Source organism: Heteronotia binoei, chromosome 8, assembly GCF_032191835.1.
Source record: "Heteronotia binoei isolate CCM8104 ecotype False Entrance Well chromosome 8, APGP_CSIRO_Hbin_v1, whole genome shotgun sequence".
In the NCBI taxonomy this organism is placed as follows: Eukaryota; Metazoa; Chordata; class Lepidosauria; order Squamata; family Gekkonidae; genus Heteronotia; species Heteronotia binoei.
Genome location: NC_083230.1, coordinates 110,631,916 through 110,652,309, shown reverse-complemented (window position 1 = coordinate 110,652,309; position 20,394 = coordinate 110,631,916). Strand labels below are relative to the sequence as shown.

The following is a 20,394-nucleotide window of genomic DNA, read 5'->3' as shown; positions in this document are numbered from 1 at the left end:
CACACCATCCTCTACATGACAGCCCTTCAAAGATGGTGATCATATCACCTCTCAGCCACCTCCTCTCCAGGCTAAACATCCCCAACTCCTTCAACCTTTCCTCATAGGACTTGGTCTCCAGACCCCTCACCATCTTTGTCGCCCTCCTCTGGACCTGTTCCAGCTTGTCTCTATCTTTCTTTCTCTGCTCAAAGCCTTGGGTGGTACTGTTTATTGAGCTAGATGGACCAACAATCTACATAAGGCAACTTCATAATTCATGTATGGTACATCCCACCTTGGAATGCTTGTGGGAGATCATGTCTGAATACAGGGCCTTTTTTGTAGGGGGGAGAAAAAAGCCCAGCAAGAACTCATTTGCATATTAGGCCACACCCCCTGACATCACCATTGTTTCACACAGGGGGGTTGACAGAAAAAGCCCTGCAGGAGCTTATTTGCATATTAGGCCACACACCCTGGCACCACCATTGTTTCACACAGGGTTGTTTTTTACAGAAAAAGCCCTGCAGGAGCTTATTTGCATATTAGGCCACACCCCGACACCACTTGTTTCACACAGGGTTGTTTTTTGACAGAAAAAGCCTGCAGGAGCTTATTTGCATATTAGGCCACACCCCCTGACACCACCATTGTTTCAGACATGGGTTTTCTTTACAGAAAAAGCTCTGCAGGAGCTTATTTGCATATTAGGGCGCACTCCCTGACACCAAGCCAGCTGGAACTGCATTCCTGCTCAAAAAAAGCCATCTGACTAATTTCCCATCTCAAAAACTCATCAGGGGTTCCATCAGCTCAAACAGAGGACCACAGAGTCCACCATCCTGCTTCCTGCAGTGGCCAACCAGGTGCTTCTGGACAGCCCCCTAACAGAGGCACAGTACCCCCCTTCCTGTGGAGGCAAAACAGCTAGTGGCATTCAAAGGTATGCTGCTTCTGTACATTTCCCCCTAGCCCTTCAGGCTAATAACCATTGGTGAACTTGTCCTCCAGGTGTCTGTTGAATCCCCTTTTACTGCCACACAAGCTAAAGGCCAGCACTCTTATCATATGCTGGCGAGTTCCACAAATTCAGATGGAAATGTAGCATGTTACGGAGAAAGCGAAGCCAGAACACTCCCCCCAAATATGATATATAAAGAACATGAACGTCAGATGTTGGAAGGAAGGAAGAAGATATTGGATTTATATCCCGCCCTCCACTCCGAATCTCAGAGTGGCTCACAATCTCCTTTACCTTCCTCCCCTACAACAGACACCCTGTGAGGTGGGTGGGGCTGAAAGGGAGGAAGGAATAGATGGGGAGGGAGAAGTGGAAAGAAAGCAACTTTAAATTATTTTCCAAGCTACTGGCTGACTTGGCTTGGATAAATGATTTAAAGACACAAATGCCTTCTCCAAACTGACTGACAGGATGGTGGGGACCTTGAGAGCCACATGTGGCTCCTGAGCGGAAGTTTTGCCACCCCTGTGCTAAGAGTCTTTCCTGATGAGCGAGAAGCGAGGGGCTGTGGAAGGGAGGGACTACAGCTCAGTGACAGAGCATCTGCTTGACATGCAGAAAATCCCAGCTTCGATCACCAGCACCTCCAGTTAAGATCAAGTAGGAGGCAGCATGGAAAGATCACTGCCTGACACCCTGGGAGCTGCTGCCGGTCGGAGTACAGGATACTGACCTGGACAGGGCAATGGTCTGACTCAGTGTAAGGCAATGTGTTCATGAGCATCTGTAGAAATAATTCTGGGAGGGAATGGAAGGGCCTTTAATTGCAATTGCACATCACTTGGAGACTTGCAGACTTTATAAAAGTAAATGTAGGACTGGGGGCAAATGCCCCTAAATGCCCCCCCCCCACACCAACTGACAGGGCTGCTGATCTCTGAAGCAGTGTGGTCATCTTGAGATGAAAGAAAGGCCCTGGAGAGCCAGTTTGGTGTAGTGGTTAAGTGTGCAGACTCTTATCTGGGAGAACTGGGTTTGGTTCCCCACTCCTCCACTTGCACCTGCTGGAATGGCCTTGGGTCAGCCATAACTCTGGCAGAGGTTGTCCTTGAAAGGGCAGCTGCTGTGAGAGTTCTCTCAGCCCCACCCACCTCACAGGGTGCCTGTTGTGGGGGGAGAAGATATAGGAGATTGTAAGCCGCTCTGAGTCTCTGATTCAGAGAGAAGGGTGGGGTATAAATCTGCAATCTTCTTCCTCTTTGGCTTGGGCCCATTTTCCATAGTGACAGATCACACAACCATTTCACATACATCAAATAGTGTTTATTGCAGCTGAATCATGTGAAAAAGGCACCATGAAAATTAATAAAACTAGATGATTAATTTCTTCTAGATGACATGATGGGTTTTGGATGCCTTTATATACAAGTGACAGAATAGAGCTTTTTTTTTTTTCTTCTGAAGGAAAAAATAAGTCACTGAGGTTCACCCCCCTTCCCCCAAAACACACACACCCTTCAAAAAATCTCATTTACTGGAAGATAGATATATCTTTATATATCAGAATTGGCCATATTTTAGGAAATTTAAGTTGGAAATGAACATTTCAGTCTCTTCAACCATTTTTTACGATCCCCTTTCCTATTTTGCTCTTGCAAAAAAACACACCAAACCCCTAGGTTTTGCTTTGCTTTGGACTTAAACAGCTCAAGCAAACGAGCGTGCAATGCTCTTTTTAAAAAATAAGATAATACTGTGAAACCACCACGCTGGTACCGACAGTTCGACTGCGCCCCCCCCCCCTTTTAAAAAACCAACCTCCTTTGTGCTGTTCCCACGGGTGCCTTGATCGCTGACCACTTACGCCCACCGGGATACCGATAAAAACTGAAATCCAGAATAAATTATTTCGCTATCTACATTTCCATTAAGAAACCATCTTCTCGGGAAGGTGTACGGAAGAGTATGGGTCTGTGCTTGTAAGGTCAGAGCAGCTGCTGCCTCCGCCGACGTTAGAACATTCCAACCTTCGGCTTGCTGGCATCTGGAACTTTTTAAGTAAATCGGAACCCCTCGGGGCTGAGGAAGGGAAGGGGCCAGGGCTGCAAAGCTAGAGGAAAGGAAGAAATGCAAGGTAAGGCCCAGCAAAAGCAAAGCCTTTTGATTCTCAATGATTTCCAGCGGGGCACGGCGCTTGAAGTGCATCGAAAAATCAATGAGATTTTTAAAAGCTTAACTGCATTTGGATCAGGGCCTTTCCTTCCAGACTCGACACATTTTCTCTACGGGCTCCGCTTTCCACGGAAAGCAGCGACGGTATTTTGCTTGCCCGCTGAAAAACAAAAGGAAGGGCGGAAGGAGAGAAGCATGAAATGATCAGTGCCACCAAACCAGCCTTACGAGGGGCTGGTAAAGGATGCCCCAAGGGAGAACTTCCTTTACATAGACTTGGGAGGGAAGGGGGCACGTGCCCCCCTCTCCTTCTCAACTGCATGCTTCCTTTATGGCATCAAGCGGTTATCTACAAGAACAGGGAACCGGACGTCTCCCTTTTGCGCGGCTTCCTAGAACAAAGCAGGATGGAGCGGTGCCGAGGACAATGGGAGCTCTTTCTGGTTTTTCTTCTTGACAGCGATGATGAGGGGAAAAGTTATTAGAAAAAGATGTTTAGTGACTGCTGCTCTCGTCGAAAGACTCGACTCCTGAGTCCGTGGCCACTGCGCTCAGCTTCTCCTGCCGCCTTCGCATGATCTCTTGCAATTCCGAACTTCCGCTGCTAGCCTAGAAAATCAGAAGGGGTGGGGAGAAAGGTTAATATTTTCACTCTAGTGGACAGTGCTGAGAGGCAAGACTTCAGGGATTTCCCCGACAAATATGTCACACAACATTGAAAAATTCACAGTATGGTTCACTATAAGAACATAAGAGAAGCCATGCTGGATCAGGCCAATGGCCCATCCAGTCAACACTGTTACACAGTGGCCAAAACCCAAGTGCCATCAGGAAGCCATAAGAACATAAGAGAAGCCATGTTGGATCAGGCCAATAGCCCATCCAGCCAACACTTTGTCACACAGTGGCCAAAACCCAAGTGCCATCAGGAGGCCATAAGAACAAACGAAGCCATGTTGGATCAAGCCAATGGCTTATCCCAACACTCTGTGTCACACACTGGCCAAAAACCAGGTGCCATCAGGAGGCCCGCCAGCAGGGCCATAAGAACATAAGAGAAGCCATGTTGGATCAGGCCAATGCCCCATCCAGCCAACACTTTGTCATACAGTGGCCAAAACCCAAGTGCCATCAGGAGGCCATAAGAACATAAGAGAAGCCATGTTGGATCAGGCCAATGGCTCATCCCAACACTCTGTGTCACACACTGGCCAAAACCCAGGTGCCATCAGGAGGCCCACCAGAGTTACAACATCCCCAACATGGTAATCGATGCCCTTAGGCTCTCAGTCCCTTCTTCCAAGGATCTCAGGGTTTTCCCTTATTTACTACATAGATAGTATGTCCTAGATACATTCAATCCTTTCAATCACCCTGTGAAGTTGGTTTGGCTGAAACAGAGCAACCAGCCCAAGGTAGCCTAGCTAAGTGGCAGGAGAGAGGGCAATTTCTCATCCATTCTAACCACCATTCCACATCTGCTCACTGACCACTTCAGCCTGAAGGCAGGCGACTGGTTGTTCAAATGCTGCTTCTTCTCTTTTCAGACGTTATGGTTGTGACTACTAGGCGTCTGGTAATCACATTCATCATGAGTGTTTTCTTCTCACTTGCTGACTTACTAAATCTGAATGCTCTCCCTAAATCCTCTGCCATCAGCTTCCCAGTACACAGGCACATTACCACCAAAAAGGGCTGGCCTGCCAGCGAGGATAGGTAGAATCACAGGTGGAATTCTAGCAGGAGCTCCTTACACCCCCTGATGTAGCCAATCCTCTGAAAGCTTACAAAAAAGCTCTTGGAGGATTGGCTACATCAGGAGGTGTGGCCTAATATGCAATGGAGCTCCTGCTAGAATTCCAGCCCTGGGTAGAATCATATCCCAAAGCTCCATGTTTTAAAAAGTAGGGGGGGCACATTCAAGTACACATGCTAAGCAGAGAGACATCAAGGGATTCTGCAGATTATATAAGTTTGGCTTATAGAAAAATTACCATGTGTTGTGATAGTGAATGTGTGAATGGCAGGCCTCATTTTGGGCAGGAGCTCACAGGAGCGGAGCTCTGGAACCTCTAAATTTTAATGTGCTCTTTCTTTCTTACAAGCCCCCCCCCACACACAAATACTTGCTTCTGGGCTCCATTGTTCAAACCCCCTGTGAGAATTTTGCTTATATCTAAGATCTGACAAATTTTCTAATATTTTTCCTTGCAAAAAAATGGGAAAAGAACTAAAACCCATAAAGCAGGCAGACGGAAATCTTCACCGTGGCCACATAGGAGAAAGTCATTTCAAAAGTACGACGGAAGTCAGGTTTTTTTTATGACAATTCTAATTCCAGAAGCCTTTTAAGGGGGATGCTGAGCTGATATCATTTAGTCCACCTTCTGATGATGTCAGGGGTGTGTGGCGTATGCAAATAACTTGTGCTAATGAGCTCCAGACCTCCTTTTCTACAAAATGACCCCTGGTGGATGGCCTCTAAAGATATCACAACTCTCCAGCTTCTTGATCATTATTATGGTTGGAGAGGCCCATATCTTAGAATCATAGAGTTGGGAGGCCATCTACTCCAGGGCCATCTAGTCCAACCTCATGCACAATGCAGGAAACTCACAAACACCTCCCCCTAAATTCACAGGATCCGCGTTGCTGTCCGATGGCCATCTAGCCTCTGTTTAAAAACCTCCAAGGAAGGTTTGGTAGCACAGCAGCACATACTTGGCTTGCAGTCGAGACTCAGTCCCTGGTATATTGCAGTTCAAAGATCACAGGTAGATGTGCTAGGAAAGCCCTAGAGAGCCAGTTTGGTATAGTGGTGAAGTGCATGGACTCTTATCTGGGAGAACCAGGTTTGATTCCCCACTCCTCCACTTGCAGCTGCTGGAATGGCCTTGGGTCAGCCATAGCTCTGGCAGAGGTTGTCCTTGAAAGGGCAGCTGCTGTGAGAGCTTTCTCAGCCCCACCTACCTCACAGGGTGTCTGTTGTGGGGGAGGAAGGTAAAGGAGATTGTGAGCCGCTCTGAAACTCTTCGGAGTGGAGGGCGGGATATAAATCCAATATCTTCATCTACCTCACAGGGTGTCTGTTGTGGGGGAGGAAGGTAAAGGAGATTGTGAGCCGCCCTGAGACTCTTCGGAGTGGAGGGTGGGATATAAATCCAATATCTTCATCTACCTCACAGGGTGTCTGTTGTGGGGAGGAAGGTAAAGGAGATTGTGAGCCGCCCTGAGACTCTTCAGAGTGGAGGGCGGGATATAAATCCAGTATCTTCATCTACCTCACAGGGTGTCTGTTGTGGGGGAGGAAGGTAAAGGAGATTGTGAGCAGCTCTGAGACTCTTTGGAGTGGAGGGTAGGATATAAATCCAATATCTTCATCTACCTCACAGGGTGTCTGTTGTGGGGAGGAAGGTAAAGGAGATTGTGAGCCGCCCTGAGACTCTTCGGAGTGGAGGGCGGGATATAAATCCAGTATCTTCATCTACCTCACAGGGTGTCTGTTGTGGGGGAGGAAGGTAAAGGAGATTGTGAGCCGCCCTGAGACTCTTCGGAGTGGAGGGTGGGATATAAATCCAGTATCTTCATCTACCTCACAGGGTGTCTGTTGTGGGGAGGAAGGTAAAGGAGATTGTGAGCCGCCCTGAGACTCTTCGGAGTGGAGGGCGGGATATAAATCCAGTATCTTCATCTACCTCACAGGGTGTCTGTTGTGGGGGAGGAAGGTAAAGGAGATTGTGAGCCGCCCTGAGACTCTTCGGAGTGGAGGGTGGGATATAAATCCAATATCTTCATCTACCTCACAGGGTGTCTGTTGTGGGGAGGAAGGTAAAGGAGATTGTGAGCCGCCCTGAGACTCTTCGGAGTGGAGGGCGGGATATAAATCCAGTATCTTCATCTACCTCACAGGGTGTCTGTTGTGGGGGAGGAAGGTAAAGGAGATTGTGAGCCACCCTGAGACTCTTCGGAGTGGAGGGCGGGATATAAATCCAGTATCTTCATCTACCTCACAGGGTGTCTGTTGTGGGGGAGGAAGGTAAAGGAGATTGTGAGCCGCCCTGAGACTCTTCGGAGTGGAGGGCGGGATATAAATCCAGTATCTTCATCTACCTCACAGGGTGTCTGTTGTGGGGGAGGAAGGTAAAGGAGATTGTGAGCCGCCCTGAGACTCTTCGGAGTGGAGGGCGGGATATAAATCCAGTATCTTCATCTACCTCACAGGGTGTCTGTTGTGGGGGAGGAAGGTAAAGGAGATTGTGAGCCACCCTGAGACTCTTCGGAGTGGAGGGCGGGATATAAATCCAGTATCTTCATCTACCTCACAGGGTGTCTGTTGTGGGGGAGGAAGGTAAAGGAGATTGTGAGCCGCCCTGAGACTCTTCGGAGTGGAGGGCGGGATATAAATCCAGTATCTTCATCTACCTCACAGGGTGTCTGTTGTGGGGGAGGAAGGTAAAGGAGATTGTGAGCAGCTCTGAGACTCTTTGGAGTGGGGGGCGGGATATAAATCCAATATCTTCATCTACCTCACAGGGTGTCTGTTGCGGGGAGGAAGGTAAAGGCGATTGTGAGCCGCTCTGAGACTCTGATTCAGAGAGAAGGGTGGGGTATAAATCTGCGGCCGTCTTCTTCTTTCTCTGCCCAAGACCTTGGCAGGCTGCTGTAGGCCGTTGTGCCGCCAAATGGGCCAATGGTCCGACTCAGGATAAAGGTCACTTTGTATGCTCCCATGATTTTTTCCCGGAGGATGCAGCCTAAACATCTAAGCTAAGGGGTCAGAAGCTGATATTTCAGTTACAGACCAATTCACAGTTAATTTGGCATTTACCATCGACAGCTGTGCCGTGCAAGCTCTGCTCTGCTCGAGCTAAGAGGCAACGTTGCGCTCAATTCGGGCAGTCTGGCTCTGCTTTGCACTCCAACCGTTCTAATGAAGGCTTTGGTAAGAGAATGACGCCTTCAGCGGAACTGGTAGCATGAAATTCAGCAGGGTTGCAAGAAGGAACAGCCACTCTTCAATGTGGATTTAATTACGCAGTTAAATCCAAGGCAACCCGTTTTAATCTGATTAACGCGCACTACCCAATAAGCTGCTTCGCGTTGGACTTGAGAGTTGCACAAGAAGTCTCCCTTGTTGTGGGAATGAGGAGGGGGGGGGGGTTGTCTCTCACACGTTTGTGGTTCCGACTTGTGCCTGAATGACGACTGTCCAGAGAACAGTCTGTACTCAAAATAGGCGGAAGAGTGTTACAAGACCACTGAAAAGGTCAGAGGTCACTTTTTGCATCCAGGGATCCCAATAGCAGAGACTACAGAGATCGACCAGCAGTAATTCCAGAAGAGGTCCAGTCGAGTACCAGTTTCATTAGAAAAAAAATGTAAAAGCAAACTTCCAAACTCATTGTGTTTGTACCTCAGAAGGGGCCATTACTTGCAAAGTGTTGCAGCTTTTGTTCTATGCAACGTATGTCAGAAAGAAGTACCGTGTTTTTCGCTCCATAAGACACACCTGACCATAAGACACACCTAGTTTTTAGAGCCGTTTGTTTGAATTTAGAGGCATTTGTGTGAATTTTTTGCAGTATTCGCTCCTTAAGATGCACACACTTTTCCCTCCACTTTTTTTTTTTGGGGGGGGGGGGATGTGAGTCTTATGGTGCAAAAAATACAGTAATTTCTTTCAGCTTCACACAGGTGCCTGGGTGTCCAAAAGGTCTGTCACAACTCAGGGGGGTGTTACCATTCGCTGCCACCACTCAGGGTTAAAGGTCCCCTTGAGAAGGCCCAGAATATCCTCCCAAACCCTTCAGGTCTCCTTTCGCTTAGGCCAAATAATAGCCATGACGACCAGGCAGAGTGAACAACAGAACGAGGGACAGTGGGAGGGATGCTGGTTCAGTGGTAGAGCATCTGCTTGGTAAGCAGAAGGTCCCAGGTTCAATCCCCGGCATCGCCAACTAAAAAGGGTCCAGGCAAATAGGCGTGAAAAACCTCAGCTTGAGACCCTGGAGAGCTGCTGCCAGTCTGAGTAGACAATACTGACTTTGGTGGACCGGGAGTCTGATTCAGTATAAGGCAGCTTCATATGTTCATATAACAAAAGGTTTATTTAACAAGAGATCAGTTCAGCACAATCTAGACAAACAAGGTGCACTGAACAGTAAAAGGGGTGAAGGGGAAAAAAACAAATGCAGTAACGTGGCTAGACTATCCCAAGACTGTCTCAGTCAAACCTGGGCTCTCTCACCCTTCCTCTCAGGGCGAGGGTCTCCTCCCTGCAGTAGCCTTTCCTCAGCTCTGCCTTCTAGGAAAAGAACAAAGGCCTCCACCTCCTAGGTTTTTGAGTCAAGCTCTCCTCTTTCTCTGATTGGCCCAAAATGGTGCCAAAACCTTACAGGGCTTCTGGGAGTTATAGGCCCTTCCCACTACTCCCACTCAGGCTTTCCTGGGCCCACAGGCCTCAATGGCACAGCCCAGATCACGACAAGGTCTCTGTCAGAGAGAGCTACAAGAGCGAGCCAGAAGCGAAGAATTTAATATGGTGATAAGGTATTCATAATAATTTATTTGCTCCATTTGTACCCCAATTTTCTCCCCAAATGGGACCCAAAGTGGCTTACATTGTTCTCTTCTCCTCCTCCGTTTTATCCTCACAGCAATGCTGTGAGGAAAGTTAAACTGAGTTGGAGGGGCCATGGCTCAACAGTTGAGAATATGCTTGGCCTGCAGAAGGCCCCAAGTTCAATCCCCAGCGTCTCCGTTAAAGGTGAATAGGCAGCAGGTTATGTAAAAGACCTCTGCCTGAGACCCTGGAGAGCTGCTGCCAGTCTGAGTAGGCCAGGGGTGGCCAAACTTGCTTAATGTAAGAGCCACATAGAATAAACGATATTTGAGAGCTAAAAGACATGAATGTCGGAGGTTTGAGGGAGGGAGGCAGGGAGGAAGGAAGTAAGGAAAATAGATGAAGGAGGGGAGGGAGGGAAAGGTAGAAAGAAAGCAACTTTAAATGCATTCTCCAAGCTGCCAGCTGGCTGGGAGAAGTGAGTTAAAGAGAGAAATGCATTCTTCAAGCTGGCTGATGGGGTAGTGGGGCCTTCGAGAGCCACACAATATATGTGTCGCTCCTGAGCCACAGTCTGGCCACCCCTGGAGTAGGCAAGGCTGACCCTGATGCGCCAGTGGTCTGATTCAGTATAAGGCAAGTTCATGTGTCACTCAGCAAGCTTCCATGGCAAGAGTGGGGATTTGAATTTGGGTCTCCCAGATTCTAGCCTAACATTCTAACTATTACACTGCACTGGCTCCAGGGCTCAGTCCTTACTCTGTAGGCAGATTTGACTTGTTACCTCTTTGCTTGCAGTTGCACTGCACCATGGTCTAGCATTATGCAAACTTCACTCAAGATTCACCAGGTTCCTCCCTGCCATTATCCAACAGAACACCCAGCTGCTACAGAATTCATGTGCCAAAGAAGGAACCAGTTAGGAACATACCTCCAGTGCCGCTTTCTGAACGGTGACTTGGCTATAGACGCGAGCACCTTCCGGACACACTGTTTTGAGTTCTTCTTTGTTGAGGGAGAAGAGCTGAGCGCCGGTCAGAACGCCGAGGCTGTTGACGGTCCTGAAATATGAACAGGCGCATTTTAAAGAGTAGTTCAGAAGACAAAAAGTACGTGGCTTGGTAAAGAAAGTAGCATCTCACTTGCATTGCCTCCCCCCACCCCCCAAATAAAAGCTTTATAAATATTAGATTTATGCCTCTACAGGTACCACGGAGTGCAAATGTGTCTCAAGGACCAATAAATAATGGTTCGCATAAGATCTTTTATTGACTAAACTGTAGTGAAACTGATAGGAGAGCAGATGTCCAAGTTGTGCTCTTGTTTGCTTATGAAAAACCAAAAAAGCCCACCATCTTTGTGTGCGAGTCCAGAGATTGTTTTGCAACCGGCCACTACTGTAGTTATCTCCTCCCCCAGTACATTTTTATTTACCTTCATTCTCCCCACCGGGGCCTCAAAGTAGCTTACAAAATTCTCCTCTTCTCAATTTTATCCTGACAACAACCCTGTGAGGTCGGTTAGGATGAAAGCATGTGACTGCCCCAAGGTCACCCAGCAAGTTCCCATGGACAAAGCAGGGATCTGAACCCGGGTCTCTTGACTACGACACTCTGCTGGCTCTCTCTGCCTTTCTTTGGAACCAATACAGCAACTGTTCTCATTTTTAAAAATATGGGAAGTAGGGATTTTTGTGTACAAGACTCAGGTATATTTTAAAAAATATGGGAAGCAGGGATTTTGGCTGCAAGACTCCAGTATCTTTCAAGAAATACCCAATTGGTGTCAAAACATGAGCAAGGCAGGGGGACAGAAGTCAAAACTGCAGCTATTCTATCGCAACCTCCATCTCACTGTGATTGACAATCAAAGTGAAAGTCACGTTTCAGTCTTCTTAAATCATTTTTTTTAATGATTTTATCATTTCCTTTCCTATTTGATGCCTGCAAAGAATTGCAGAAAAACACTTCTGGAAGTTTTCCCCTGTGTCTTCAAAAACCAAACTTGGCAAGAGCGGAGTTTCAGATTCCCCAGAATGCCCACAAACGTTCAGAATAAAACTGGAAGGAGATGAAACAGCGAGGGGGGAAAAAGAACATAAATGCTAGAAGACGAAACTGTACAAAGCACACTGTGAAACCCTTTTAGCTATAGAAAGGATTCCACATTTGGTTCTGAATCATCTGCTGCATATTTGTAGGGCTGCCAATCCCCAGGTGGGCAAACACTACAAATAACCCACTGCGTTTTTATGTTGCAAATAAATGCTGAAGCAATTTCTTTCATAATAATGCAATTATATTATTATCATCGCAAACCAAAATTCATTAAATGTCCATAGAAAAATCAAAAAGTTATTTCACGCCACTCTTATAAGGTAGTACTTTCAAAACCAGAATGTTATTTCACACCACTCTTGTAAGGTAGTGCTTTACAGTCCACTGTCTCAGTTCTCCTTTGCTCGAAAGACGTAGACAGGACCACGTTTGTATATGATTCCTCCTATGGGTAGCAGACCGAAGTCTGACAGGTGCGGCGGCTACACAGGTCCTACGTTCAGTTCTGTGTTTCGTTCACCTCCCACTGGCCGCTTTCTTTTAGCTTTGGAACCCGTGCTAAAGGCAACTGCTCACACATTACAATACAATGTTACTTTGCAGCTTGCACGAATGGAGAACCTGCTTAAGCATTTATTTGCAACATGAAAATGCAGTGGTTTATTTATAGTGTTCGCTAATCAGTACTCTGCAGTTTACAGTTTGCCCAATCCCCAGGTTTGAAGGCAGAAAGCGAGGGGAGGGGAGGGAAACGTCTGCTGGGCACTCTATTCTTCCCTAAAGAGACCGATTCCCATAGAAAATAATGGAGAATTGATCCGTGGGTATCTGGGGCTCTGGGTGGGGGTTTTTTGAGGTAGAAGCACCAAATTTTCAATGTAGCATCCAGTGTCTCTTCCCAAAATACCCCCCAAGTTTAAAAAAGATTGGACCACGGGGTTGAATTCTATGCGCCCCAAAGAATGTGCCCCTATCCTTCATTATTTCCTATGGAAGGAAGGCACTGAAAAGGTGTGCAGTCCCTTTCAATGTGATGGCCAGAACTCCCTTTGGAGTTCAATTATGCTTGTCACAGACTTGATCTTGGCTCCACCCCAAAGTCTCCAGGTATTTCTTGAATTGGACTTGGCAACCCTACATATATGACAGGATGGCGAATCCAGCCACAGGATGCTTGCAGGTGGAAGAATTCCTGCTTGACTGCCTAATCTCCAACCTAAACTCAAGTATTACTCCTCCAAACTTACACTGGGTTGAAGCCTTTGGCCTGTAGCCACATCTTCACGTCTTCAGGAGAGGAGTCATAGTTGATATTGACCACCGGGGCATTAGAACGTGGCACGTGGAACTTCTTTTGGGCAGCGCCCCGGCCAATGGTGAGCCGGTGAATGAGCTCGTCCTGGACTTCCTCCATTTGAGACTTCCTTCCTAAAAAAAAGGAGAAAGAATAGGATTGCTAAGCACCAGGGCCTTTTCTGTATCAGAACCTCCCTTGCATATTAGGCCACACCCCCCTGATGTAGCCAATCCTCCTGGAGCTTACAGTAGGCCCTGTACTAAGAGCCCTGTAAGCTCTTGAAGGATTGGCTACATCAGGAAGGTGTGGCTTAATATGCAAAGGAGTTTCTGATACAAAAAAAGCCCTGCTAAGAACAATCCAAGTGGGCAGCTGTGTTGGTCTGAAGGAATAGAACAAAGCAGTAGTCAAATTGCACCTTTAAGACCAACTAAGTTTTGTCTGCTTAGGGCATACGAAAGCTTACATTCTGAATAAAACTTAGTTGGTCTTAAAGGTGCCACTTCTCTACTGCTTTATTCTACTGCTAAGAAAAATGCTGCTTTAAGAAATTTGAAAAGACGATTTCCCTGCCTCTATCGCCTAGTTTCCCCTCTCTTCCCTCCCATCATTTCCAGCACTGGGTCTTCAACCTTGTGAAACAGGATCAACATTTCCAGGTCGTCTGTTTCAGCCAGAAATTATAGGTAATTTACAGCACGGTAAAAGGAGCCTCAGAAGAATTCCTGCCAACTTTGCCACTCCCGATGTAATTGGATTAACATTTCGAGACTCAAGTCAGGTCTTCTGCAGCCCCTACAGCCGGCATTCAGCCCTCCCGAATTTCTGTGGGAAAAGTCAGCATGTTTTTAAAGGTCACTGAAATCACTGGGGCTTTGCTTCGCTTTGGCGGGGTCATGCCCACAGTATCTCTACAAACCACCAAAGATTTACAGTGCAATTCTAGATATGGTTGAAGTCTACTGAAGTCAAATGGCTTAACTCTGACTCAGGACTGTGCTGTCAATATTCTAAGAGTGCAACCCCCCCCCCCCCCAGATTAGCCTTCTAGAAACAGTCCCTCCACCACTGGCAATTCAAATCAACTGCATAACTCTTATCGCATCCTTAATCCCCAAGATAGTTCTCCCCTGCTCTGCGTTATCTCACAACCACCTTGCGGGGTAAATTAAAGCGGAGACCAACCAGCCAAAGGTCCCCCAGTGAGCTTCATGCAAAGTTCAACCCAACAGCAATTCTGTTGGAGACAACAGCTTACCTGGCTTTAGAGGACAAGGTGAAGGACAAGGGAGAGCACAGGACCCTTGTTAACTGGAGGCCCAGTCCAGCCAAGTCCCTGGTGAAATGTTAATGGAATACAGTCCATGGGCCATTTGTTCTCACCGGTGATCGTAAGTAGGGATGGGCACAAACCGGGAAAACTGAGGTTCGGTCCACTTAGAATCATAGAGTTGGAAGGTACCTCCAGGGTTATCTAGTCCAACCCCCTGCACAATGCAGGAAACTCACAAATACCTCCCCCTAAATTCACAGGATCTTCATTGCTGTCAGATGGCCATCTAGCCTCTGTTTATAAACCTCCAAGGAAGGAGAGCCCACCACCTCCCGAGGAAGCCTGTTCCATTGAGGAATCGCTCTAACGGTCAGGAAGTTCTTCCTAATGTTGAGCTGGAAACTCTTTTGATTTAATTTCAACCCATTGGTTCTGGTCCTACCTTCTGGGGCCACAGAAAACAATTCCACATCATCCTCTATATGACAGCCCTTCAAGTTCTTGAAGATGGTGATCATATCACTTCTCAGCCCCCTCCTCTCCAGGCTAAACATGCCCAGCTCCTTCAACCTTTCTTCATAGGACTTGATCTCCAGACCCCTCACCATCTTCGTCGCCCTCCTCTGGACCTGTTCCAGCTTGTCTATATCCTTCATGAGGTTCTGTGAGCCACGAACCAAGACGAATTTCCCCTGCTTCGCAAACTGGTTCAGATATGCGAGGTTCATGGATCTTCCCTCCCTCCTTTCCGCTGGTGGCTCCTCAATGCCAGCAGAATGGGGAAGGGGGGGTGCCTTTTCAGTTGACTCACTGAGTCATGCCGCAGCAGTGGCGTGACTCGGTGGGTCAACCAAGAATGCATTTAAATGAGAGTTCACTTGTGAATCATGCCACTGTGGTAGCGCAACTCAGAAAAGCCATTTAAAGAGATTTTAAAATGCCTTCTCCAAGCCCTGGCACCAGCATGCCGACTGACATGAGCGATATGAACCACCTGGGACATTCGTGAGAGCTTCGTAGGGACGGGATGGCACAAACCAAGGTTTGTGAACCATTAACTGGCTCCAATTCGTGATGAATTTTGGTTCGTAATTTGGCTTATTCCCATGCCTAATCATAAGGACTAGAAACTTATTTTAAAAATTAAAAACTGAAATCCTCTAGAAACCATTCTTGATGACAGACTTCTGGTAAGATATCCCAAACACCAGGGCTCTTTTTCTAGCAGCAGCTCCTCTGCATATTAGGCCATGCCCCCCTGATGCAGCCAATCCTATTGGAGCTTACAGTAGGCCCTCTACTAAGAGCCCTCTAAGCTCTTGGAGGATTGGCTACATCAGGAGGCGTGGCCTAATATGCAGAGGAGCTCCTGCTAGAAAAAGAGCCCTGCCAAACACACACTGCCCTGGTTCTACTAAGCAACCTTTTGAAAAATGAAAGAGAAACGGAGACTTACGATCAATAGGCGGTGGTTTTTGCCTTTGGGAATCTCGCCCGCTATCGCTGGAAGTGCTGCTCTGGCGGCTGATGGCTCCAGGGACCTTTGGCACCGGAACTGGGATAGGTGCTGGCACACTGGGAGGCAGGGGGACAGGGACTGGCGTCTGAGGTGGGGAGGGAGCCACAGGAGTGCCGTCGGGTTGCTTCGGAACAAAGTCTGTCCTTTGCTTCTGCAGGTGTGGAAAGAGATGCTAAGTTTTTGCACAGGCGAAGAGTTCTCCAAGGTTTTGGTGAGACTAAACCTCCTGCCAGACAGCACTATTTAATTTTTCACACATCGGTGGTGCACAACCCCACAAAGGCATAGTCAAGGATACATACATTTTCCCACGTGGAAAGAGAGCAGCCTAAACTATCAAGTAATTATTGTGTCTCAAACTCCTTTAAAAAACAGCAACACCCCCCCCCCCCTAAAAATATTATTTTTAATGTATAAGAACGGAAGAGAAACCATGCTGGATCATGCCAGTGGCCCAACCAGTCCAACACTGTGTCACACAGTGGCCAAAAACACAGGTTCCATCAGGAGGTCCACTAGTGGGGTCAGGACATGACCCACTGTTCAGCCCTCCCACTGTTACCCCTCCACAAGCACCAAGAATACAGAGCATCACTTTCCCAGACAGTGAGTTCCATCTATACCCTGTGGCTAATAACCACTGATGGACCTCTGCTCCATATGTTGATCCAACCCCCTCTTGAAGCTGTCTATGCTTGCAGCCACCACCACCTCCTGTGGCAGTGAATTCCAAGTGTTAACCACTCTTTGGGTAAAGAAATACTTCTTTTTATCAGTTCTAACTTGACTGCTCAGCAATTTCATTGAGTGCCCATGAGTTCTTGTATTGTGGGAAAGGGAGAAAAGGACTTCTTTCTCTACCTTCTCTATCCCATGCAAAATCTTGTAAACCTCTAATGTATTAACAGTGTTTCCCAAGTCTGGCTATAAATCCAGATAAGCTAGGGCAGGGTTCCTCAAACACAGTGCCTGGGGGTGCCACTGCACCCACCAATATCTTTCCTGGCAACGACCAAGTGGGCAGGGCCAAGTGAGCTCCTGTCCAGTAGCAGAAGTCCTGAGATCAGTTGTAATCCCTGTAGAAAAGGGAAACTAGAAAGATTAAAGGGTTGGAACGCTTTCCCTATGAAGAAAGGTTAAAACGCTTGGCGCCCTTTAGCTTGGAGAAATGTCGACTGTGGGGTGACATGATAGAGGTTTACAAGATTATGCATGGGATAGAGAAGGTAGAGAAAGAAGCACTTTTCTTCCTTTCTCACAATATGAGAACTCGTGAGCACTCAATGAAATCACTGAGAAGTCAGGTTAGAACTGATTACTTCTTTATCCAAAGGATGATTAACACATGGAATTCATTGCCACAGGAGGTGGTGGTGGCTACAAACATAAGACAGCTTCAAGGGGGGATTGGATAAGCCTATGGATCAGAGATCCATCAGTGGCTATTAGCCACAGTGTACTGTTGGAGCTCTCTGTCTGGGGCAGTGATGCTCTGTATTCTTGGTACTTGGGGGGTGGGCACAGTGGGAGGGCTTTTACTGTCCTGGCCCCACTGATGGACCTCCTAATGGCACCTGGGGTTTTTTGCCACTGTATGACACAGAGTGTTGCTCTGGATGGGCCATTGGCCTGATCCAACATGGCTTCTCTTATGTTCTTATGATCTTCAGGCCCCACTTGGGATGTTTGTTGCAACACAACAGAGAAACACGGATATATGGAGCAGGGTAAAGGTACAAAAACCTCAGCAAGAATCAGCCTCAATAATAGAGTGGCTCCCGTATTCCAAAGATGGTGGCTGGCATTGTGTTTAGAGTGTCGGACTAGGACTTGGGATGCCCAGGTTTGAACGTGTGGTCTGCCATGGAAGCTCACTCAGGCCCTACACCACAATCTTTCTCTGCCTCACCTACCTCATGAGGTAGTTGTGAGGGTAATATGGAGGAAGGCAGAACAATGTGAAAAGCCAGTTTTGGTCCCCATCATGGAGAAAAGTGAGATATCAAAATAACTGATAATATCAAAGAACTGATAATAAATTTGAAACTCTATAAAAACGGGAGCTGAGAAATGGTATTAAGGGGGTGAGGGAGTTAATAGCTTTTTGTGTGATATACTTTACAGATAGCCCAGAAAACGTTTTTCAACACACCATTGCATAAAAGCACTTTTATGCATGACAGAGATTTGTATTACCTCAGAGAGTTCTCCCAGTAATTGCTACGGGAGGAGGGGGGGGGGGGAAGAGAAATAAAGCAAAATCAAATTAAAACAAGACTGTCAAAAACAACACTTGAACTTCAAACAAGACCAGTTGGCGGTTTCCCATCATTTAAGTAATATTAATTGGGTCTTGATAATAGCAATTCTGTGTCAATTTTTATGCAAGTGCTTTTATATGAAACAAAACAGTCCGTGGTTAACACTACATTACCTCAGGATGAAGTTTGGGATTTTTTCTTGGCCAAGTACTGTTAATAGATTTAGGCGAGTTAGAGTAGCCATGTTGGTCTGAAGCGGAACAAAGTTTGAGTGCAGTGAGACCTTTAAGACCAACAAAGTCCTGTAATCTCATATCTCACTGAAGGCAAAATTCTACCTAAAAATCCTGTATATTCCAGCTTGATCTATTTTTAACTATGTATGTATTTGTTTTGTTTTTATTAATAAAAGTTTTGTTTATTTTAAAAAAAACCAACCAAGTTTTATTTTGGGTATAAGCTTTTGTGTGCACACACACTTCTTCGGAAACATGGAAACAGAAGTCGCCAACTATTACGTATAGGTAGAAGGTGGAAAGGATGTTGCCAGAAAGGGCTAATAAGAATCAAGATCCATGTCACTGAGCAATAAATATAGCTAACTTTGGAAGAAGAAGAAGAAGAAGAAGAAGAAGAAGAAGAAGAAGAAGAAGAAGAAGAAGAAGAAGAAGAAGAAGAAGAAGAAGAAGAAGAAGAATACAGCATTGGATTTGTATCCTGCCCTCCACTCTGAATAACAGTGTCTCAGAGCATCTCACAATCTCCTTTACCTTCCTCCTCCACAACAAACACCTTGTGAGATAGGTGGGGCTGAGAGAGCTCTCCCAGAAGCTGCCTTTTCAAGGACAACTCTGTGAGAGCTATGGCTGACGCAAGGCCATTCCAGCAGCTGCAAGTGGAGGATAAGGGAATCAAACTCAGTTCTCCCAGATAAGAGTCCACGCACTTAACCAAAAGGCAGGGTTGGCAGTTAGGGAGGGCTGGCCCTTGGCCCACTTGCAGAGACTTCATGACCCACTTTTGGGGTCCCAGCCCACAGGTCAGGAATCCCTGCTCGAAAAAACATACTGCTCCCTCCGTCTTTGGGAGTCACGTCTGAGCCGGATGCATCACTCGAAAGCAGAATGGAAACAAACTGCTTGGGACGTGAACTATCAACGTTTACTTCTGAGCGTGGGGGCACTATGCCAGTATCCTGGCAATGCCATTCTACCAGAACTGCAAAGCCTTAAAGGCAGTAGAATGAGCCCCTGTTCCTTCCCTCTATCTTAGCACATTTCCCAGGCAGCTGAGAAAAAAGAGGTCATTTGGCAACAGACGCTTGTATTGGATCCGAGGAAGCTGGCAGGAGATCTGGCCACGAGAAATGTGTGTGAAAGAGAGAAGCCGCACCCCGTGGAGAGAGACATTCACAGCAAATTGCTAAATAAAGGGACTCGGGGAAGGCATCGTGGGTTGATTCTAAGGAATGCAAAGCGAATGTAATGCTCCAGAGAGCAGAGACCAAACTGGGCACTAACTGTTTGCATGCAAGCGCTAATAGCCAAGTCTTTTTTCCCAAACAGACAGTCTTTTAAAAATAAACCTCCAATTTTTTTTTTCATGCTGCATTAAAGGACAATAAGGAAATATCATTAACTGTTTCTCGGATCCTTCCCAATTTGGATCCAGCGGGCTCAGGCAAAAAGAATGGAAGAAAGGCAACCGTGAACGTGATCTGGGAGCTACAAGAATTGAGTCTCCTAGAACAGAGGTGGCCAAGCTGCAGCTTGAGAACCATGTGTGGCTCTTTCACACATATTGTGTGGCTCTCGAAGCCCCCACAGCTTTGTTGGCCATCTTGGAGAATGCATTTAAAAGTTGCTTTCCCCCCCCTCCCTGTTTTCCTTCCTTCCCTCCCTCCCTCAAATATCTGACATTCATGTCTTGCAGCTCTCAAACATCTGATGTTTATTCTATGTGGCTCCTACATTAAGCAAGTTTGGCCACCCTGGTCCTAGAAGCTCAGATCAAACCTGACTTGGAAGCCTTTCAAGAGGACAGAAATATCCCCTGGCCTCCTGTGATCCACTGGTGCACAGAGGCTTTTTGGGTTGATTTCACTGCAAGGTCCTCCTATTGGCCAGCACCTGTGAAGTGGCACACAGGCTGAATTTGCACCTGATATTCCTCAGATCACCAGCACGAGACCCATCACGGGCTCAAAGTTCTGACAGAACCCAACTCCGCAGTGGTATATTTGATTCTTTCACTCCACTTGAAGCCACAAGGAGTATGTAGTAATGAAATACTACTACACATGCCAACTCA

The 20,394-nt window shown here is 46.9% G+C and overlaps 1 protein-coding gene across 4 annotated transcripts in view; it reads right to left on the bottom strand.

Moving 5' to 3' along the window:
• Positions 1 to 2,244: 2,244 nt before the first annotated feature.
• The window catches only part of EPS8 (epidermal growth factor receptor pathway substrate 8), a 119,976-nt gene continuing 101,826 nt past the window's right edge, over positions 2,245 to 20,394 (bottom strand). For 2 of the 4 annotated variants that reach the window (XM_060245877.1, XM_060245880.1), the window contains exons 17-21: positions 18,020 to 18,043; positions 15,761 to 15,974; positions 12,982 to 13,162; positions 10,609 to 10,738; positions 2,245 to 3,724 (exon numbers count right to left, since the gene is read on the bottom strand). In XM_060245877.1, the coding sequence (XP_060101860.1) occupies positions 3,611 to 3,724; positions 10,609 to 10,738; positions 12,982 to 13,162; positions 15,761 to 15,974; positions 18,020 to 18,043 (663 nt within the window). In that variant the 3' untranslated portion in view covers positions 2,245 to 3,610. The remainder of the gene's footprint in view (positions 3,725 to 10,608; positions 10,739 to 12,981; positions 13,163 to 15,760; positions 15,975 to 18,019; positions 18,044 to 20,394) is intronic. The other 2 variants (XM_060245879.1, XM_060245881.1) reach the window with 1 other exon arrangement.